General features: G+C 38.7%; 1 protein-coding gene across 2 annotated transcripts in view; it reads right to left on the bottom strand.

Annotated features, from left to right (window-relative positions):
• The window catches only part of LOC108727721 (uncharacterized), a 49499-nt gene that overhangs the window by 24865 nt on the left and 252 nt on the right, over positions 1 to 24382 (bottom strand). Inside the window, exons 2-11 of one of the 2 annotated variants that reach the window (XM_018455939.1) lie at positions 13587 to 13667; positions 13270 to 13426; positions 12873 to 13018; positions 12592 to 12714; positions 9626 to 9852; positions 8865 to 9081; positions 6822 to 7034; positions 6164 to 6437; positions 5273 to 5953; positions 2158 to 2332 (exon numbers count right to left, since the gene is read on the bottom strand). In XM_018455939.1, the coding sequence (XP_018311441.1) occupies positions 2158 to 2332; positions 5273 to 5953; positions 6164 to 6437; positions 6822 to 7034; positions 8865 to 9081; positions 9626 to 9852; positions 12592 to 12714; positions 12873 to 13018; positions 13270 to 13426; positions 13587 to 13667 (2294 nt within the window). The remainder of the gene's footprint in view (positions 1 to 2157; positions 2333 to 5272; positions 5954 to 6163; positions 6438 to 6821; positions 7035 to 8864; positions 9082 to 9625; positions 9853 to 12591; positions 12715 to 12872; positions 13019 to 13269; positions 13427 to 13586; positions 13668 to 24382) is intronic. The other variant, XM_018455940.1, reaches the window with a different exon arrangement.

Below are 24382 nucleotides of genomic sequence, written 5' to 3'. Positions count from 1 at the left end.
AGTTTTTTACTCCTCTACACGCTCCCGAAGTTTTGCGATTTAATTTGGAAACACCCTGTATATATAAATATATATTGAATATCTTTTTTTAAATATAATATATCTATTTATATAATTTTAATTAGAAAACATAACAAAACTCTCTTCTCTGTGATATAATTTCCAGTCTTTTGAATCATTAATTTCAGTTCTTCTCAAGCATTTATAGCCTTTCTTATAGTTACCTTGCTGGATTAAACTGCACATTCGACATGCAAATGTTGAATACTTTATAATCCATCATATAAATAATCTCGTGTAAATACTACTAGACGCATTATATATACAAAATAAAATAATTTAATTTCACTAAATGCTAATAATGCGAGATAAACGTACTAAATCATATATAATATATATTCTTATTTTTTGTGTATGTAATTAATTGTTGGATTTATTAAATATTTCCAGAAAGAGATTTTATACGACAATTATAGACTCTAATAGATTAGCTATTTACTACTTATATCAAGTAACATATAACGCAGTCGAAATTTGTTTCATCCCGCATACATTGTTGACATATTAAGGCGAAGGTAAAAGTGAAGATATGTAAGCGACTATCGATATGTATACATCGCAATATTGTAACAAGTATACAATCTAAGGAACCATCTATGTCTCTCTAATTGTAACATGCGCAAAATCCCTAATATTTCTAACATTTCTATACGACGAACACTCTATTTTCGACATTTCTATCGTTCACTACGAAGGACTTCACCTAATCCATTAGATTAACCGGGAATAACCATCGATAACTGGGAGCACCGGGCTAGCCCGAATAACGAACTCGGATCGTTAGCTTTTTGCACAACGATTCTGCTTGCGCGGCACGTCTTTCGCTTTGCGTCGGCAAAGATTGAAATCCAGAACCGGCAAATTTTGTTACCGTAGGAAAACCGGAGCCGCGTTTCGGGAGAATAGATGCACCGACCGTATTCCATATCGATGCCGCCCAAAATCATAGAAAAATAGAGTAAATTTTTCAATAAAATACATCACGAACTACTTCCGATCTGCCGAAACAGGACCGACGAAAAATTCGGACTTCTTTTTCGGTGTTCCTGACGCGCTAAAGTACGTCCGGCTCGATCAAGCCAAGGAAGATCTACGTCGCGCGCTGTACAGAACGTTCTCTTTTCTGGGGGAGAAAACCACCCCGCGTGATTTATCTGTTCTTTCGGAAGCAGACTCGGAAGGTTCGTTTTGGTACGACATTACAAAGCGGGCGAGTATACGATAAAATACTTCGTAAAAATTGATAATGAAAATATAAATATCATTTGTGCGAATTAAATATCGTGGGCATACACGCGCACAAATAATTCTAATACTTTATAATTTGTGCATAATATGCAAAGTATGTCTCTTATGAAGTCCTCTTATCTCAACTTCCTCGACGATGCAAGAACTTAGGTAATCAACATTACATACCAAACTATTATTAGAATAAATTTTAATTGCCGAACAATGTATATACACAATATTACTCTTAGAATATATTTTCTAGATATTTTACGCAGACCAGCTGCTTCTAATATATATTTTATTATTATTATATATATTTTATTACGAGTAGGAATAAGCTTTGTGTTGCGATATTCCAATCTCTCTTATATATCCGTATACCGAACGATAATGAAATGAATGCAAAAAAAGGATGAAAATAATATAGATTTCTGTCTTCATGCCGTTATTACATTCATTTATCAAATACTTCCGTGAAATAAAACTGTACTGTGCTGTTACACCACATATAACGCCACATATAAATGTTAATACCAATAACAATGAAGAAGAAAGTAATTTGATATATATATATATATATATAAAATGATTGTAGCATCAACATGATTTTTAGGTAACATATATGTACAATTCGCCTTACACCTTTTTGCCCGTTTTCACCAATACAGTACGAGTCAACGACACTTTAAACGGGAAAAGTCGAGAGACTTGCTTTAGTGTGCACGTCTCCAGAAACGTCCCAATCGTTGCGTCAGCGGTGTCTCAGACAGACGGTAAAAAGACAGAAACGTAACACAACGGTTATGCATGTACACGTGGGCAGAAAGAAGCGTCATGCGGTGCAGCCAAGCGTGCGTTGCTGTTTACCTGCAAACGGCACGTCGCCGAAGTATTCCTCGACATTATCCGTGGACATGCTCTTGTCGGACAGCGATACGCTGGACAACGAACCACTTGATGCGTTGAGTGATCCACCGGTGGGAAATTGCAGCAGATCTTCGTCCGTTTCCGTTTCCATGTCGCGGGATCTTCGCTTGTATACCTATTGACAAATCAGCGCCATTTGAAGAAGAAACGAGATTCCATGCTTAAAGTACACGCTACAGTATTGTAATAAATACTGTGGGCATTTTTGACGCTTCAGTTTCCAAGCCTTCAATATCTGCCGAAACTCGTACTGATCATGCTGTTGGATTTATGGCAGTTGCGTTTTACAATTTGCCCGCGACCACTATTACTCTGGGCGTATCGCCGTTATCACGAAATTGTCAACATTCGTATTTTATACACGGATATTTACAGTCGATATAAAAATTCCCCCGTGAGCCGCGTCGCGTCGAGCCGCGGCAAATCACACGATGGAAAAATGAAGCCAATCCTATCGCGATGAAAATTTATTGAAACGAAACGTCCGCACGCAGGCACGCGAGAAATATGCCATGTAAATCGGAGGGAAAATAAATACGCGTGGTCAACCTAAAGCATATTTATTTATTCGAATAAAAATCTATACCTTTTGACATTAATTCTTTCGATTCCGCTGACGGCGAGTCATAAATGACAAATATAATACGATTTTTCCAGCACTTTTGAATTTTATGATCCGCAAAGAATTATTGCTGCAAATATTGCAATACAGTTTACATCGAAATTACTTTATACATCAAAAATTATTTTTATTATAAAAAATAGAAGAGAAAGAAGGAAAAATGAATAACTGATGATGAATAATTTTAATACTGAAATAATTAAAGTTACAATTTGGTATAGTTTATACAGATTTCTATTTAATTACATATGTGTTTTTTTTACATTTATATTATACATATAAATAATAAGTTATAATCAACAGTCAACGCAACGTCATTTACGTTTAACAGCGAGACGTATTAAACCACCGAAAATTATGTTATGCCACTCAAAGAGACCTCGCATTTTGATTTACTAAGTGCAAACTACGAAACGGCAAGCTGTTATTTCATCGCGCGTTCCAGAAAGGCTCTAACGCAATTAAAATTTGACGTCAGAGGCCCGGCAGACATTCGCGGTATCATCTGTAAAACGCCGAGAACATCTCGAGGAGACAGCCGGAAACCGTCGCTACAAATTCGTGAATTTCTCTCTCTCCTATGGCAACGGAGAACGAGCGTTCGCGAGGCGAAGTCAGACAGGCATAGAAGCCGAGGGCTTCATTATTCAAAGGGTGTCGGCGTCTTGCATTCTGCCGCTCTACTGGATTCGCGGAAGTTGACGGGTGAGAAGCAACCATCCGTAGAAGGTTCTCCCATCTCTTCGTCCTTCCTCCGACAGGTTCACGGAGACCCTCTGCCTCCGTGTGCTGAGCATGCTGTCTTCAGCTACCGTAATAGCGTTCGATCTCCATCATCGAATCATATCAGCTGTTCAACGAATTGAGAATACGCTCGAGTACTATCGTGAGCCGACTGACGAATATTGCGATCACATATCAGTCACGTAAATCGTGCGATATTAGCAATATTAAGTTAGTCCTCAATAGCTTCCTCAAAATACCTTCTTGATTGAATTTTCCAATGCATATTTGTTTAATACAGATCTTTGGGGCTTATTTAAATTTAGAATCTGGAAATGTGTGTAGAATCACCCTATAGTCTAATGGGAAACGAAAGATTTACAACTCATTGAAGGGAAAGGATGTACAAAGCATTTTACGAGAAGAAGGTATCTGTGTCTATCAAATAGACGATTTGCATGATGAAGACATCGATCATCTCCCAAGCAAGCGATGTTACATGGTATCACCGACTGTGCATACGAGTTCGCCGTCTTCGCCGCATTCAGCGACTCCTTTCTGGATATATTCACTGTGTAATATTTCGTCAAGCGTATATAGCCGACTGAAAGACACGGATTGCGAATGCATATAGGGAACGGCAGAGAGAAGCTGGGGTGGATGGCAGAGAGATACCGTGGAAAGAGCAAAGAGAGAGAGGGAGAGGAAGGGAGGCAGAAGTGCGCTGGAAGCTGCGTCGTGTGCTATGGATATCCATTCGCGGTGGATGGGAATTGAACGTAGTCGGTCTCACAGCAGAACGATCATAGGGCGACGCGCAAACGGCAGCAAACGAGCGAGACAGGCCGAAGGCAGTGGCGGCGGTTGCGAGCGAGGCAGAGGGACGAGTCCTTGTAAATCGCATCACAGATCAAACACAGCTTGTATATTAAACGTAACCTGGTAAGACGCTACGTCGACTGCTTATCTACTGGCCAAGGCACCAGGTCAAGTGAGAGCGTTAATGGCGATCCTTAACGAGCGCACGCTGCTAAAATCTTACATCATGAACAGCTTAAAGGCTCGGCAGTTTCGGCTAAATCACCGGGCGCTTTGAAATCCCACGCGTTCTCCGCGGAGTTTCCACGATTTGACGCGTCTTTAGCGGGATTATCTCGATATTCCTCTCGACATATGATATACATACGTATAAATGTCTACTGATTGCCGTACTTCCAAGTAGCAGCTGACGATGCAAAGTTGAACGCCGCCGTTGCACGCTTCGCCAAGTATCGTGCGACAAATCGCGGAAGCGCTCCCATTTGAGATCACTATCATTTGAAACGAACTGCGGAATTCCCGTGAGGAATTGAGAATCTTACATGCACGCTCGTTCGAATTAACGCGGAGATTGGAAATGACGTTAGTCGCTTAAGAACCATCCGTCGATTCATAACTTGCCAGTGTGGTTTTCTAAAGGAACTTTATTTTACAAAAATACGATTTTTTTTTTCAAAGAACTCTCAACATGTACGAAAAACAAGACAATCGTCACGTTTCTCTTAATAAACACATGAAGATGTTGTTGCTTCAGAAACTTGTAACAACATCAAGTAGTAGCAATTGCACGCTACTAATAACCATAATTAACTCTACTCGCTATCGTTTTGGCACTATACATCCGTCAGCATATTGACCTTGCGTGGAGTAATAACCGCTGATAGCACTTACCTGGCTGAGCGGACGAATGCGCTCATGGATGGACCTTTCTGCTTGCATGGCGGATGGCGGCGGATGATCAGGAGTGGGCGGTTGAACATAATGCGTAGGACTGGTCGGCAGCATCATCTGCACGCGTTTGAGACGTTTGTCGGTGGCCTCGCGACTCTCTGACGCGGACTGTCCATCCGCTATCTCACGCCTCTCATCGAGGAGACTCTCCTGGGAAGACTTCAAGGTGAGAAACGCGCTCGATACAAACGTCTGCTCCTGAATCACGTCGCCGTCGCTGCAGGGTGATTTGTCGGCACACGGACTATTTTCCGGTTCGTAGTTTTCGTACGCATGTCTGCGTAATTTTCTTCGCGGATTCAGCATCTTGATCGGCCGGTTCTCGTAGATAGATGTTATGGCTACTGGCTCCACATTGGACTCGCGTTTTTCATCAGTTCCAACCAATCGCGATTTCATCTCCACATACTGGTCCACGCTTCGCGTGACGTGTCGCAGCTGATCACGCCGTTTCTGCAGCTGCTCAAGATCGATGTGACTTCGCGCACCGCTGCGCGCCAAGAACAAGTACTCGTAATTACTCGGCCCTACCGAACTGTCGGCTGATAAAGACATCTGCGTTTGCAAGTGCGTTGGGGATACCGAGAGATTTCGTCTAGGCGGCTTCTTGGGTGGCGTCGGCTGCGGAAGAAGAAGCGAATATTTCTTCACGTTGGTGGACGTTCGTTTGAATTATATCTTCACGTTCACAAATATTCCCGAAAAAATTAATTCGCATGATTCGAAAAAACGTGCAAGGCAATTTTATCTCTTTAACTTTCGTCAGATACGAATATGTTCATATCTGAGAATATCTCTTCATAATTTATGTAGATAAACCGGGACTCTTACCGAGACTTTATTGTTGGAAGCAGGACTGTGTAGCGAGCTGGACAGAGGTGCCATTGGCAAGTAAATCCCGGCAGCGCTGGAATCGTTGGGCAAACAACGACGGTCCCGTGGGCTCGGTCCACCGACGCTCGAGGATGACGATACGCTCAATTGGTCGGACTCTCTGCCCCCGTATCCCGTGGGCAATGTCAAGGACAGGTCCTCCGACACGAAGCTACCCTCCATTGTGCCGCGTGGCACGGGTGGAGTTTGGTATAGTCCGCTGTCGGAGCCCCTGTACAACCAAAACTCGGGGTTTCAGCAGAACCAATTGACTATCTATTATTGGTTGATGATAAATCGACTCGATAGATCCAGAATGTCGGAAACGTACGCTTCCACTCGATTAATCAGCAAGAAATACAAAAACTTCTTCACGTCTACGTCGTTACATTTTGCGCGCTAACAGTATATCTCGAAATCGCATTTGTTTGAGGTATTATGCAGTATTCTTTAGCAACATCAAATACGTGAATATAATTTCCGGGAAACGTCTTACAGACGAAGTATACATGCATTAAGCTACTCTAATCAAAACTACCTTTAAAAACATTGATTCGATATTATAAACTATATGTTGTTTCTAATGCAACTATGCGGTGCAAAATGTTTGCGTTACCGTGTAGTGTCGGATGGTAATGGTGTTCTTTTGGTAGTGTTTTGTGGTATATCTTCAGGAGTTTGGTCAGAACTTTCGAGAGTATTTATAGAGTTGAGAGTGTCGGATAGGGACATAAAGACGCTGTCGAAGACGGAACTGGGGTCGGAGTCCTCTGTCTGCTGGAGGGCCCTCCGTACTCCGTTCACCGGTTCCCCGTTCTGCTCGTCTTCACTGAAACGCGCATCCCGGTACATCAACCGTTATCGATTACCAACAATCAACCGCATATTCAAAGCGAAGCAACATAATCTTGTATATCGATCAAGCTGAAATAACTGCTATTCAACTATACGCCATTCAAATAAAATTAAACTTTAACTAATGTTTATACGGCATTTTATTATACGCTATCTTATTACGCTAATGTTATTTAATATTTAAAATGTATCATTTGCGAATAACGGAATGCTTAAATTAAAACACTCGCAAAAGCAAAGAGTAAAAATCATATTATGTAAATGTAAATGTAAATCGTATGTATACATATATATATAGAAAAAACAGCTGCTTCCATTGACAAAATATGCTTCAATTGAAGACATTCACAGGCAAGCGCCGACTTTTTAATGAGGTCACGTCGACCAGGATGGAACGCGACGAATGTGGAAAAGAGAAACGAAAAAGGAGCTTGCGGCCCCGGGAAGTTGCGGAGGCCACGCGCTTGTAGCACGAGGGAGAGAGCAATGGTTATTAGTTTTATGCTGAGACGGGCTAACATTTACATTGTTTAACGTGATGGATTCATTTCGAGGCGGCCAAGCCGGGGCTACCGACGTCAAACATTGATGGTAGAAGTGCGGAACATCAACGGGAGCTCTCACATTCTCTTACTCTCTTCCTCCCACTTCCACTCGTACATATTACGTATCCCTCTTTCTCATTTGTTCGCTCCCTTACTCTCCACTTTTCCCTCATCGTCTCTTTATCGCCCTATGTCTTCATCTTTCTCTTTCTCACTCGCTGTGCCCGAGCCAACCAGTCGGGCTTAGCAGCTAGAGCGGTAGCACTGGCACAGAGTACCAATGGGGTGATGCAGCGGGGGTGACCTAGGGGCGAACGAGGCGGTCGGACCCACCATCTCGCCTGCCTACATCAGGAAAATTAAACCAAGCCAAGCGGTGCTTAACGCGCTGGGGCTACACGCGGTCGTGCCACCTCCTCCAACCTCTTCCTCCACCTTCGCGTTTCACCCCCTGGCACCGCCCCATATCCAGGTTCCCTTTTCGGTTCGAGAACCTCCACCTACATAGCCGTCATCATCCCAGTGCTTGGCCGGTACTCACTCATTCATTCCGCGCTCCGTCCACGTCTACGCTTTTGTTTGTCCAACATCTTCTATATTAAAGCACAGCCACAGCCGCTGTGCGCGCACGGAGCCTTTTTGCAAAATATTACGAGCCTCTGCGCTTACCGGATGCAATCGCAGCTTTTATTTTTTTTCTGCGAGACCTTTATAAAGATGGTCTGAATGATAGAGAAATACTTTTTCACTATATTTTACGTGCGAAGTCCCAAAACCTCTCAAATGATTATACATGATATGAGAATATATGTGTATGAATGTCCAATGCGTGTATATTAAAATTTTTGTAAAGTGTAATAAATGCTTCTTATCTATCAGTTTTTAATACTACACGTTGTTAAATATTATTCAATACGTTCTAATAAATATTTATATATCGAAATCATTTTTGAATAGTCGGTATATCATGCTATTTCTCTCTTTTTCTCTCTTTCTCTCTTTCATTCAATCATATATATATATATATATATATAATTTTCTCGTAATATTTCTCTGATGGTAAATTATTTATTTACTACCGAATTAATATCTTGCTAATATCATGAACACATTTGTACTAGATGTTCTATACAAGCATGTATTGTTATCCATCACGACATCGTAGTATCAGTAAGGGGAAATAGGGGAAAGATTTGATATACGTTATAAAAAAATATTGCAACGAATAACATGCAAAGAATGTAAAGGAAAATACTCACAATGACATGACGGATGTACCGGAAACGCGACGATCATCGTCCCGAGGCTTATGATAGAACTGCCATTGAGTAGGCGACGTTCCTTCCGCGGGGGAAAGATCATCCTCCGGACGAACATTTTCGTAGGGGCTGCCCAATGAGTCGCCACCCTGTACCGGAATTGGCGGCAAGTTTTCGCTATCGGCGTCACTTTCCACACCGGAGGAAGACCGATGCCCTGATTCAAAATCGACGAGGGCATGTAATTGTATACAGTGATCATAAAACATAGTTACAAATCTTTTCAAGGAACAAAATAAAAGTACAGTGTTGCAGCTGCAGGGCAGTGAATGAGAAGAAAACAAGGTAGTAAAAATTCAAAATTGATTTTTTAATACTCCTAATGTGTATAGCACTTTCAAAAATGAGAATTTACGGTCATTGTTATATGATGTAAGTTGTGATAAAAATTATAGACGTGTCGTTTCATTATTCGCACGTAATGTATGCAGAAACAGAGTTCAGGATTAATCCCATGTGCTTAATATAACGTTATGCAAATATACACACGAATCTTTATATATGGCTAAGAGCGATTTAATTAAACGCTGCAGCAAACTGGAAACGTTCTCTCAACAGACGTTCCACTTTAATTACGTATATGTATATACGTACATGTATAATACATATATATATACATACATATATATACATACATATATATACATAAATATATCGGTCGTAATGCTATGAAAATAAATTGTATGCGAATGTAGCCGTACTTTTTATCACCGCTGTGATATCTTGAGTGACATGCGGCGGAAACTGTCCCAGAAGATCAAGCACCGTGTTTTGCCGAGAATCCCTAATGCCCAAATCCACTCCGCGATCTAACAGAGCTCGTACTACTTCCATCTTGCCGCAAAGCGCGGCCTCGTGCATCGCAGTACCCGCTGACGTTCTCGTATTGACGTCAACTCCAGCAGCAAGGAGGACCTCCACGACCGCTCTGCAACAAAGCAAATATTTCATTGCACTTTATTTTATATAACAAATGTAATGAGGTCCATAAAATATGCAAGACGTTTCCGCAATTATTAAAAAGTAGCCATATGTGTTATGATTAAGTAAAGAAAAATTGGATTGTGTTTGAGTAGTTTTGCATTTTGTTACGCTTCTCACGTAAAAAAATAAAAATAAAAATCCAACTTAAAAAGTATTAAGAAACAAAGTAACAAATTATCGGTTATAATTTGTAGACTTTGCGATAAATCTCGAATGAGACCAGAAACCAAAGCTTCTAGGTTTTATGCGACCTCAAAGCGTCTGGATTCTGCGACTTCCATCCATCGACAAACCATTAAGACTATCAGAGATGCATTTGCTATCAGCGCCTAATCGAAATACAGATTTTGCTCTCCTTCTATCGGATAGGCCATGCACCAACTGCGGTGACCGCAGCCGTCCGTCGCATATAGGATTGGCGGCTGAAGATCGGATTCGCGTGCACCTATGTTGTTATTACCGTAGCATAGGGGTATTTGTATACTGGCTTACCGAGAGCATCGATATTGAATCCGATAATAGACATTACTCCGCGTCCCCTGTCCCCCCTCACCCCCCAAACTGATCCCTCTCTGCCATCAGTCCTTTCTCCCATCTCCCTCCTGCTCTAGCCCCATATAGCTGGACTGGTAGATCCACTAAATATCGTGGTGCGCGCGTGAAACGCGTGCGTGAGTCCGACCGTCGCAATGTACGCAACCCCCTCCTCCCATACGTGCCTGCGTGCGCGCGTACATCTATTGTACCTCAGAGACTCTCAAATTTTGCGATGTCGCTATCTTCTAACATATTCAACAAATAGATTTGGAATGGACAGAGAAAGAGAGAGAGAGAGAGAGAGAGAGAGAGAGAGAGAGAGAGAGAGTTTAAATAGTAGTTTAAAAAAAAAGTATAGAAAAGAGAATGTAGATAAACCTGCATGTGTAAAATAATAGTAGGAAGACATAAAAACATGATTTTATTTAAACATTATTGGCATGGATCTTCATAAATTCAAGTGATCCGTTATTCATAACCAACAGTGGAAGTATACGAATTCATACAGACTTTTTATTAATGCGCTAAATTTTCCTCATGGCGTTTTCCGTAGATATTTGCAGTTTGAGAAACGCTGATCTACCCCAAACGTCCAAACAGCTCGTGCGTACGCGTTCGCACTCGTACAGGCGCAAACGTCTCGCGCGCCGTTATTTAACCAAAATTCGAGCGATAAAATGTCACGTTCTGCACGCTCTCTCTCTCACGCCCATCCCACGCCACCACCCCCGGCCAATTCTGCTGCACCCTCGCGCCGGCATCGACGGAAAATGCAGCCGCCGGACTGTATATCGCGATACGATCGCATTATAAGCGGCAAGCGCCGGTTAAAGCGATTACCGGCTGCGAGGCTGCATAGAAAAACCGGCGTTATACCCGATTACAATGTGACTGCCGTTTCGCGGCGATTCACGATTCGATTCGACCGCCAACCGGACTGTTACGATCGTCCATCCCCTCGCTGCCCACCACTCTCGTCTCCGTGGCGTCGATTATACAAAAAGCTCAGCGGGATTACGGACTAGCATCGCCCTGTTAAACGAGAACGTATCGCTCGGCACCAAATGCTAAATACGAAACAACTAGGTAACGGAGATGTTACAACGCCGTTATACCAAAATGAAATTTACTATCACGATCCTAAGAGAGAGAGATCAAAGAATTTTTCGCGATTATCGAAGAATATAACAGCGATTATAGTCTTCGCGAGCTGTGTGGGTTCGACATAATCTCTTCTTTGTCACCCTATTACGCGGTTCAGTTAATTGAGTAATATTACACAAGATGCGTGGCTATGATTATGACATTATTTCTTCCACACAGAAGGTTCTTCCACTCCAGTTCAATACCGATGATTTACTTATTATTGATTAAATATATGCAGTGATATATTTCAATATAAACAGCATAATGCAAGAAACCGATATTTTTTTTTAAGACGCAAAGGAATTTTGCCGCTTTGCCATCACGATTAATATAGGTCGGTACGTTTCGGCGGTAGTGATTAATACGATTCTCGTAATCGGGAGGCGGTCAGCAATCCGCACGGATGGACAGAACGGCTGACGGTGTGATGCGATCGGATGCATTCGCGTGGTTCGAGGAGGGACGAGAGGGCAATCGACGGAACGGTAATATGGGACGTGTAACCAGTAGAGGGTTGGATCGGATCATGCCAGTCGGAGGACGCATATATCGCATTCGACGGGATTACGTAACGCGGTGCTCTCTGATTGGCTCTAATAGCCAGCGCTGCAAATGGCTCGACATCGTTATGGTTAGCTCGAACGAATCCATTGTTGTACTCGAACACAATACATGTTGCGCATTATCCAGTAATTAGCGTAACCGTTTCGCGGGAAGAAGTTATATGCAGTCCTTAGATAAACAAAAATACCCGAACGTGTCGATGGTAGCGGCATTGTATTGTATAATATGCCGCGCCAGATATAATAAAACTGCTAAATCGATTCATATGAGATAAAAAGGGAAAATAAAGCATCTGTGTTTTCAAAATAATGTTTGTCTCAATATTATTGAATACAATAAACTTGATAGTTAATTTAATGAAACTTTCTAGTGGTTATGAATTATTCTCTTGATATATATATATATATATATATGCGCCAAGTAAATTAACTCTTACCTGTGGCCATTGCGTGAAGCTAAATGCAATGGTGTATGCGGGAAGATCAGAGATGAGGAAGAATTACGAAGTGATTCGATTAATTCGGGATGCGTTCGCACGAGTAACTCCACAGTTTCCAATCTGTAAGAAACGCCACGATTACGTTACGGTGATGCCTAGCATGAATCCCGATCGAAATAGTAATATAGATCGCGAAATTTAATATCCGCAAATATCATGAAGTGTATATGGGAAAATATTGAGTCGCTGGTAAAGATATAGTTGTATGTACGATTTACCTGCCATATTGCGCAGCGAGGTCGAGCGCGGATTCTCCGCGGCTGTTGCGGATACTAGGGTCGCATCCGTATTGCAACAGCTGTGCCACCACTTCCGTGTGCCCGTACTGTGCGGCACAATGCAATGCAGTTTCGTTATCCTTTGTCTGTAACCAAACGATATTTAGAGCTTTTTTTAGATATTACACATTAATTTGCAACATTCATCAAAGCTACTTCCATAAATTATATTATATAGTAGATATTGTTTCTGGTAACCATAAAATAATTTCTTGCATTACACTTCAATAAAAAGATATTACAAAACATGCTCTGAATGTTACAGACTCTTGAAATATATCCTAAAGTGACATTATTTTATTTATCAAAAAATTTTTATAATAGATATGCTACTAACCGCAAGATTCACTTTTGGTACCGATGGACCTTGATTAAGAATTAATCGTACAATTTCCGCGTCCCCAGCCCAAGCTGCCAAATGAAGCGGCGAGGAACCCTTAGCATCGACGACATTGGTGGAAGCCTCATATTGGAGCAACAATCTGACCACATCTCTGCAAATGAATGTTTTAAGAAGCATTAGAGAAAATACAGTTATGTTTAAAAAATTCAATAAAAAGGAGAACATCAATTTTAATAATTTGAAAAAATACTAAAGAGTACTTTAAACAATAATCTCTAATAAACTGTTAAAAAATATTAAGGATATTGTACCTATGCCCATTTAGGGCTGCGTGGTGAAGAGCTGAATATCCACTGGCGTCTTGCACATTAGCACCTGGTCCCCTACGTAAACTGTAAATAAAAATATTTTATCAATCGTACAACAGAAAATCGATTAATTTATTTTTCACATAATATAAATTGTCGATAGATTTTTTAATTTTTATTTTATTGTTAAGTCGCGATGACTACCTTAAGTAATTTAATCATTTATCTAAGGATGCACCGAATATCCGAAAAATATCCGGTATCCGGTAGGTGTTATCCGGCATTTTTTTACTATCCGACCGGATAGTCAGATATCATTAGTATCCGGAAATATATCCAATTGAAATTTGATATAATTAAATTGTTGATTTTTTATTATAACAAATGTTCTAAAAATAAGTATGCATATTCATAATGCTATAATATCTTATACATTGTTGCAAAATTACAATTTTTTCTCTATAGGCTTTTTTTTAAGACATTTTCCCGGAATCCAGTCAGATATCCAGAAAATGTCGGATATTCGACTCGAAGAAATTGCCTTCTCGGATATCCGACTGGATATTGGATATTCGATGTTACATTTTGTCCGGATATCCGATATTCGGTATCCGGTAATTTTACGATCCGGTGCATCCCTACATTTATCGCAAAAGTACCAAATAACGATAGGATAAACAATAAAATACTTCAAACCTTTTTACAAGATAATATCATAAGACAATTCAATAAATTTAATTCGCTAGAATTAAATTCGCATATCAATTATTTTTAATTCAAAAGCTATTCAATGATTTAATGTCGAATCAACTGTTGTATTTCTTGATTTTATTTCTGATTCATGATTCGAGAAAGTGCACGACATACGGCATGAATTCGCTGCGCCGAAAAATCGCGATATCTGCACATCGCAGATCGTTAGATGACATAATGTGCCCCGTGAAAAGGAACAGGCTCGCTAATGAAGCTTCCTGCGTCCAACACATGTTCTCATTACGTGCCTTTGTTGCGCTCGCGCGGAGATAAATGTCGCGCCCCCGCAAACACCGTGTAAACGACGGCACCCTCGGGAAAAGCGGAAGAGATGCACTATATAGCAGTATTCCTCTCCGGCGACTTATGACTCCCGCCCTCTCGCCACCTTTCTGCTTCCTTTTATTGAATCGGATATCCAGATATTCCTCCAACGCTTTGCCGATAGAGGAATTTCTCGTTATCCCGTCTCTCTCCAAGTGGATTTGATTGGAGGAACGAAAGGGAGGAAAGCCGGCGGCTATTCAGCCATCCTCGAAGCGTCGAGTATCCGCGTTCAAAGGCGCTTGAATTGACTGGATTTCGAGAATATTCAAAAAAAAAATCCGAATAAAGTTTATATAAAAGTGAATTCTTTTTTTTTATTTTGCAAGATACGGGGATAAGGGCAGGTGAGACTAAGTCTCGCCATGGAAAAGAAAAAATTAAGCGCATAATCGAAATTAAAATCTTTTAAAGGCCCATAATGAGGAATTTATTGGCGACATGAACCGAGCATTTATGCGCAGTAATGAATCAACATGAAAAGCCGCAATTAACGTTTTCATTTCACAGTAATAAAATTCCGACGCGATCGTACGTGCCGTAAGTGCGATATTGCCTAACCGACATAGTCATCCGACATAGTGTTGTTGTAATGCTGGACACGTAATTGTAAGTTTATTGCCAACACCTAATTAACCCATTAAATACGCTGCTCATTATATTCTCGTCGTGCTAGATACCGAGGTTAAAATATTACGGGCGTTAGAAAGCATTGATTTAAGAAATGTTTGCGAAAAGAGGGCGACATTTTGGCGATTGACAATATCGCAAAATAATACATCTTGAAAAGATAAAATAATTCGCAACCTGTACAATGTATTTTTATAATATGTGTGGCTATACATTTATATTCGCATCAAAGTACGTCTTAATGAGAAATGTTATTAGATAGCATAATGTTGACATTAGACGACTAATAAATGCCACAACTCTAGCACGGTATTTGCACAGCTCTTATATATCTTCGATATGAGGAGTGAAGCGCAAAAATATATATGTACATTCTACCCTCAGTCTATCATTTAGAAGATAAACTTATGACTATCAGCAATTATGAATTCTTTTACCGATATATCTTTAATATATAATAAATGTTACACTGAGAGAAAAATGTACTAAATTTTAATAAATATTTGTTTGAATAGTGTCAGTTGAATATATACTAAATATAAACATATGTTTATATATATTTGGTACAAAAACCATTAATTTGATTTAATTATTATATCTTTTTTTTATTTAGCAAATATTTATTTCCCGTAAATAAATGTTACATTAGCACTAAAACAATTATTCATCAAAATTAAGTACATTTTCTCTCAATGTAGAACTATTAGATACATTATGTCTACAAGCAAATTCAAACATTTTATTATTTCTTATAATATATGTGATATGTAATTAATTAAATATTGTCCAATAAAGAAAGAGAGACAAGGAAGAAGGAGAAGGGAGGAAAGAGAGAAAGTAATTGATTCGATTGATATTTATAATAGATTCAAAAGACAACTTTATAATTGAATCACTGATTACTATCGTATCAGTTCCAAGCGATCTAAATCGCTGGAATCCATTATTGATCGCAAACTCGCACATGTGTGAAGGAAATGCAGAAACTTTTCCCTTGTTAAAAGAGCGTACACACATTTTAATCCCACGCCCCCATGTGACGTCGCCGTCAAAGCATCGCGCTCAGTTTACAAAACAATTACGTAAGCGGGAGACTTTTTTCCTGTATACGAGCGGCACATCAAAGCATGCCATCATTAACTAACGTCGTCATTAACCCCTCGGATACACGCACTTTAAATCGCTGACTTTCCGTAGGTGGCACGCGACGATCGACGTAAGCTCTCCCCTTCACCTCCTCGAGAAACTCTTAAACCATTGTAGCAGAGATCAAAAAGAAAATTGTATCGCCATAAGAGCGATATTACAGACGTGGCAAAACGTACTCACCGCTCAAAGAAAAATGGAAATTGCATGGCATGAAAAAAAAAAGTATAATGAGCATCATCAGTGTTGAAAAGAAGTGTAGTTGCTTTCAAGCGTCTCGCAAAATGAATTTGTAATAATTGATTTTATTAACGATGTTGTGCTTTTTCTACTCTTAATTTTTCTTTGTTTTTTGTGCCTACGATGCAATTTGTAAGCTTTAGACTCTATGTATGCTCGATCGCACAATTCCGCGCTCTCTGTCTTCCTATCGGCGTCTCTCACTTCGTCGAGCCGAGATGGCTGTTTGTTTTCCACGTCCCGACAACAACGAGGGTGATGCACAATTCTTAAAGCTGTACACAAACGCGTTGCGCTGTCATGCGTGTGCGTTTCCGCACACATGCACGTGCGAAGTGCGTATATACTATGGAATGACCAAGAAACGTTCGCGTGCTGCTCTCCTGGTTAGTAAAGAACATTTGACTCTCTTTTTCTACCCTTCTCCCTCTCTTTACTCCCAACGTCGCCCTTTCACTTTTCGTCCGCTCCATTCATCGAGTTCATCCTCTCTTCCAAGTTCCTTAATTAAACTCTGAAGATTGTCTGCAAAAAGGACATCACCCGGTATCCCTACATCGCTGAACATTACGAATGAGATGGAGGGTGAGAGAGATAAAGGGGAGGACGATCATTGGTGGAAGGACCGTCTGTTGGACACTGTATAATGGTAATTTCTTGTTGGTTTTAATCAAGAAGTTGCGCGATCGAAATGGGCATCGTGGGTCAGCTTCCAGCAGCGTTAACAGTCATAGCTATTGTTCTTTCCGATATCGAAAAGAAAGAAAATATAGACTTTGCCTGGAGGACAAACAGGTTAACTGTAATACTGATGAACAATCAACATCTTCACTCAGAGAAAAAAGTATCAGTAACTATAAATTTGTAGTTAAATAGCGCCTCAACTATATAATATTATAAAATTCTAATAAGAATACTAAATTAAGTGAACTAAGAAAATATAGTAACCATATAGTAATTATGGCTATGTTTACACCGTGCGCTTAGTCCACGATCTATACGATAGAGGTGTCTTTGTTTAACTTAGGATAAACAAGGACACCTATTGTATAGGTCGCGGACAAAGTGCAAACGTAGCTATTAATCAATTACAAATGATTGATAAAGTTCTGAGAATTTTTTACTGTATTTTCTTAGTTCATTTAATTTACTTATTGTTTTTATTAAAACTTTTAATACACCGTTACAAATTTTTGTATGCATTTTTCATTTATTTTTGTCTTCCAAGTTTGAGCCCAATGCTGCGCCTTTTATTGTAAACTGAGTGATTTTCTTAGGAGACTGAACTCCGCTACGTCCCTCTGGTGACAATGCCGCATACTGCTCGTGCTGAGCGACTTTAGAAAAGATTTTGAATGTATTTCTTAAAGTTACCTCAACGATAATTAATTAGTTACTATGATATAGAATGCTTTATTATAATAAAAAAAAGTTTTTGTCTAAACAAGAAAAATGTAATTGTTATATCTATTTGCATGAAGTCCAAATAACTACTCAATGTAGTTGAGTCACTATTTCACTACCAATTAACAGTACTTAAATATTGTTACCGTGACTATATTTTTTATAGTATTCAGTACTACTTTAGCTGTTATTACTTCGTAAAACTAGTTACAGGTAAGTAAATTACAAAAATTGTCAAATTTATTATTGCCGTAACTATTTCGTTTTCTCTCAATGTTTAGTATGTTAATTGTTCAGAGTAAAAATGTGCAAATAATTGAATAAGTAATTTTAAGAGAAGGTATTAAAAAACATTTAATACAAATATAAAATTACATAAATTTACTTTTAACATAAAATAAATGTAATATTAAAACAAATTAAAAAATAATTTCATGGAGTTTAACATTTGATTATCGCTGTATTACTTTAGAAAGGATCGAAAATGGTATTTATAAATTATTATGTATAGTATTTATATATTATAATAAACATCTACTTATTCGATCATAATATTATTAAAACTTTAAAACATCTTAAAAGTAGGATTAAAAATAAAATGCGAATGGATAAACGCAGCACAGTAGAGCTCTTTTCGAGTCCATGAACGTAAATGTGGAGTCTAGCACAAACGCACCCTTATGCCGGAGGCAAAATGTAGAGGAAAACTAGGCTGAGAGGGAGAAGGAGCAAAAGAGAAAGCAATGAAGAGGGGAGAGGAAGAGGGGCTGAGACAGGAAAGGGAGGAAGAGGGAACGAGCGTGCGAGAGAGAAGCTGAAAGCTGTGAGGGTGTATACATGTGAGGGGTGCTAGGGCATCAATCGATAGTTTCCTCCGGCAAAGAAGAGAGGTACGATACGTGCTGACATAGTCGAATGTCCTGTTCAGAAAAATTTGACGACAGGTACCGTGAAGAAAAAAGAAACAGGTTTAGTATAAATTATACGGAGTGCCTAAAAGTAATAATAACAGCAAATTTTAATCTTGAAAAAATATAGACATGATTTTTCTTCGGTAAAGAAACGCATATGTAAATATATGTATAGGGTGTTTCCAGACTTCACGTAATACCCATTAATAGCAGATTGCTGAGATCATTTCAGGATGAAAATCTTAATATCAAAACGACAAGGTTAAGTAGTTTTTAAATCAGAAGGATTTAAAATTAGTCAATTAAACTGTCCGAAATTCGCTAAAAACATGGCACATTGCACAATAGTGAATTGAAGTTCAATTGGCTAGCTTTAATCCTATTCATTTAAAAACTACTGTAGCCTCGACATTTTTAATATTAGAATTTTCATCTTGAAATCATTTCAGAAACCTGATTTAACGGATGTCAAGCAAAATCTGGCCTATATACTTAACTTCAATATATTTTAATTTAATCGCAAATACTGTAAAGCAAGCACAAATCAACCGATTAAAATTTATTGAATTCTGATTATTACACGTTTACAATGGGCACGAAATTACTTCCGAAAATATGACTTTACTATATATGTATAACATGTATGAAGTATGAATATTTATATTTTATATTACATAATTCACGTTTTACTATATCGATTTTCTTATGTTTTATCCCGTAAGATTTTTTCTAGTTTTGTCTTTCACGAAGCTGTGATTAAAATTATCGCATTTATACAAAGTAAAAAAAAAGCGAACGACGAACAAAGGATAAACATACATTCGCGGGCGCTCGTACACGAAAAGTGGTGCGTCCACTTCGCGATTAGCATCGCAAAATATTCTCAGCTCCCCGACGGGGTAGTGTCGAGGGGCTCGGGGACGCTCTCTCAGGGCGGTCGCGTTTTATATTGCTTTTCTGTGATCTCAACGAGGAGGACAAAAAGGCAAGCGCGTGTTGGGCGGTGAAGAGGTCGCGCAGTAACGAGAAGAAGAAATCGCGCGGGAGAAGTTGCCGCGGGCTGGCTTTGTAGTTACGGACAAGTTGCACGCCACCGACGACAGGCACGAGAGACAATTCGTTAGGGAAGCAGCGCATTCGTTATGATACATTAAGAATCACCGACGACGAATCATCGCCCTCTTTCAGTCCTTAAAGGACGGTAAAGAAAAATTGTAAAGCTCTCCAATTGCTTTTTATGTAATATTCGATTTTCAAATGATAAATGCATGTAACGAAAAATTTATCGCATATTATAGAAACCAGTGACACATAAAATGTGTCACTGGTTTCTATAATAAAAATGTAATAGCACACATATTTTTACTTTTTAATATTAAGTATTTTACCCGAATTAAAATTCAATCTCAATATCGGAATAACAGTCAGTTGATATTAGATAAAAACTTGTTTTGTCTGTTATTTTTATTTATAATTGGTTTCCTTTCAAATTTTGACATCTATCATATCAAAGGAAAATATAATCCAGGCTAGAGTGTACAGGGTGACAAAAAAGTTCGGTCATAAAGTTTTGTGTTCATAAAATCATTAATAACGTATATTTACAAAAAAACAAATTTTGGACTATATATATAATATATATACAATATAATTATCTTATTAAACATCGAAAATAATAATTAACATTTAAAATGGCTATCTTTAGCTTTGATACAAACTTTATAAAACACTTTGGAAAGATGTACATCAATAATGGTTGCGCAGCTTTTCACGGATAAATCTTCCCAGGCTCACCAATTGAGCGATTTTCAATTCACTATCCAATGAAAATCGTTCAGTACAGAATATTTTTGGTAAATAAAGTATTATATAAGTAATACTTCAAAGTTTGTTTTTTTAATTACACATTACTATCATCTTCCAATTAGTGTTCCACCAGAGATTGACGATTCTTCTGCCGAAGATCTCACTATTTTGCCAGATATCGTAGTACCAAAATTATCAAAACTGAAATTGTTTTGTAGTAAATTTAAAAAAAAAAAGATTATCAAATATGACCCTCCTGCCAAAGATTACGACAGTTTTACAAAAGATCGATTGTCATTATGAAAATTTATACTGTTTTCAAGTGCGTTCTCTAAAAAAAAGATTATCAGGATTAACGAATATTATTCAAAAAGACGAAAGACAATCGACACTTAAAAGTAAATATCATCAAAATGTTAAAAATGAGTGAGTAATCGAAAATTTTTTCATACCAAAAAATTTAGTCAAAAAAGTCGGAGTCTCCAGCGGAAAACAGGAGAGGTGACAACCATGATTACTATCTAAGAAGAAAGTTGACATTATTTGTCTTCATTTTGATGTCTTTAATATCATTTTGACATCAAAATGACAATATAATAATGTTTGCTACCTGGATAATAATTTGATAAACATACAAAACTTCATCACGCAAACTCTCTCGTCACCCTGTATATTTGTCAATATTGTATAATAATATTTATCTACTTGTGTATGTTCTGGCAGAGCTGATCCCTGAATAATAAACAGATTTTTCCTCGTTCCCTCTTGTTCTCAATGTCTTTCACCTTTTTGCATCGTCGCACGATGCAGTCATTCTTAAAATGCATGAATGTGCTTGTAGCACGTGCGCACGCATGCACGCACGCACGCACGCACGAGTCCCTCGAAAAATAAACCATGAGCTTCTTACGTCGTCGCCGTAGCATGACTTAATTAATAGGAAAAAGCGAGTAGCGTCGACAAAGTCCGTCTTTGTCGAGGAGTTCGCGGCACTGGGTCAATAAAGAGCGCCGCCGAGTAGACGACGGTGTTTCACTAATTACGTGAGCGTCAACTCGCTTGGAACGACACCATCGACGCGATCGCGGTATAATTGAATGAGGCGAGGACGCAGTGCGATAATAAATTCATTCGGATTCGCGTTCGATCGACTCGCTCTACACGTCCGGTGACTAATCGTCTGTTTGAATACGCTTGTACAAGGCATTAAGGCTCCTTTATGCTACACGGCTTTACAACGATCTCTTGAATAGGACGACTCGCATTGATATGTATCTTAGGCTCTTAATATAGAACGTAGTCTTCAGAAGTTTGAGATTAGAATAAAATTGATATGAAAATTGATTTTATTAATCGAGCAAAGTGCATTTCTATTATAAAATATGTAATGATATTAAAATAAGTGTCGGTTAGCATATAAAAATAAAATGATTTATTTCTAGGTATATTTGGATCAGAAATTTAAGCTTTTCGTCATTTTAAATTGATTAGATTAGACACACGATAATATCATATCAAAATGGAGCAGCGTAGTTAAGGCTTTAAATATCGCGCGAATCGATGCGAGTATCGCATTGCTCGACGGGCGTGCGACAGTTTGACAGATGAATGAACAATTGTTTTACTCTGATTTTGACCATAATGACGACATTGCGTACACCGGTTGTTAATTTATTTCCACGCGGAACTTTTTCGTCGGGACGAACACGTTCGTTCGCGCCTATCCGATTATTCGTCAGCGCGTTCTCGCGAATAAATGCAAAATTACGGGACATTCGGGACCACGGTAATGTACATGTTCGTGAAATCGGTTGCAATTAACGTTAATTCATTCGCGAAGGATTTAAATGTCTCCGTCGTGTGGGAAAATAAAACGGAGCCGATCATAGATCTCTTTCTTCGGCGGTGGCCTATTGCGTTCTCCGCGTTATCGATGACCCTTGAAAATATATAGCTACTCGCCAAATAGATCCCTCTATATATACTACCGCAAATAGAAAGTAGAGTGATTCGATAAGCGTGTTGCAGGTAAAGCTCGGAAATAGCGGCAATACATTTTCATGTACATTTTCTTAACGCGATTTCAATTTTTTCTTATATTTCTGCATTTTGTGTTTCTGTTGCATATTCTTTGGAGCATGACAAAGGATATGAGTGTTAAACGATACTAATTGTTTCATGTTAACAGCTTAGAGAAAAATGTTACAGGAAACATTGCGTGCGGCTCTCGATAATTGAAACGAAGTCCCTGCTCAGTATCAACATATCTGCATACAACGTCACCGAGTGTACGTGTTTGATATGATTCATGGTCACGGTAAAATCATTAGCAATTTGAATGAACAGAATTATTGAACGAAATGCTAATATCAATGCACTATATAATTATATTTCTAATAATAGGACAGAATTCAACCATTATATTGGTTATTTTGTCTTTAATAAATGGAGTAATTATATAAGACGATTCAATCACACAATGTGAAGGGATCTCGAAATAAAATTAATGTCTGAAAAAGAGAAAAAAGAGAAAAAGAAAGAGAGAGAATGTTAAACTACTTAACAATAACTGAAAAAACACGCTCGTATAATGTATTAAAAAAATATATATAATAAAATGATACCAAGAAACGAGCAAAAATTAAGATAATTTTAATAACTTAACATCTTAATTTTTGCTCGTCCTGGCCTTATTTTATTTCATATATTATTAACCTTTAATACACACGATTGGATCATTCGTGTTTTACACATTTCTTTTCTTTGAAAAACTAGGAGCACCAAGTAATTAGTTGTAACATTTATATACAATTTTTTTAAATGCACAACCTTACAAATACTTTCTAAAGTTAAATTATATGTAAAATTACTTAATAATTTCTGTATAATTTGTTAAAGTGATGGAAATTAATCCAGGACACGAATGACTCATCGTGTGTAGTAAAATACCGGAAAATCATCCAGTGTATCTTGAGTTAAGATACTTACATTAAATATCATTACATTAAAACATTATTTAATCAACTCACAAAAAAAAATTAAAATCTTGATACGCGGACGAGTTTGCGACCGAAATAAAAGTAGAAATTCGTGCAATGATTCGTGTAATTAACGGTATATAGAACTAACGGCAGAAATCCTGGCGAGCGGTCAATCGGCGACAGCCGCGGATTACGATACGTTCGATCGAGCGTGAAGGAATTATCGTAAGAAGCGTCATCGTGAACAAAAAAGAAATAAGTAAAAAGAAAAAGAAAACGGCCAGTGCTCATTCATCGTGGGAGTTCGTTTAACCCCATTCGCGTGAGTTTCTTCATCAGCCGCCGCGGTGAACATTGCGAAACCGAACGAGGTTCGTGGGCCGAAGAATCCTTGCGGCAAGAATCTTATCGGCGAGACGGCGAATCGGAGTATACCGAAATGAGCACGGCGTGCGGTGGCGGTTCGATAATGGAATGCGCGAGACGATGTCATGCCCGTGTCGACGGATTCGGGGCGAGACGTCGGGTCGTTAAATCATCAAAAGGGTCGAGAATAAACGAGCCGGGAAATGGGAATGAGGAAATGACCCCAGTAACGAGGCAA

Source organism: Mycetomoellerius zeteki, unplaced genomic scaffold (assembly GCF_001594055.1).
Source record: "Mycetomoellerius zeteki isolate Tzet28-1 unplaced genomic scaffold, Tzet1.0 scaffold52, whole genome shotgun sequence".
NCBI classification, from domain to species: Eukaryota; Metazoa; Arthropoda; class Insecta; order Hymenoptera; family Formicidae; genus Mycetomoellerius; species Mycetomoellerius zeteki.
This window is presented reverse-complemented; position numbering and strand designations above follow the sequence as displayed.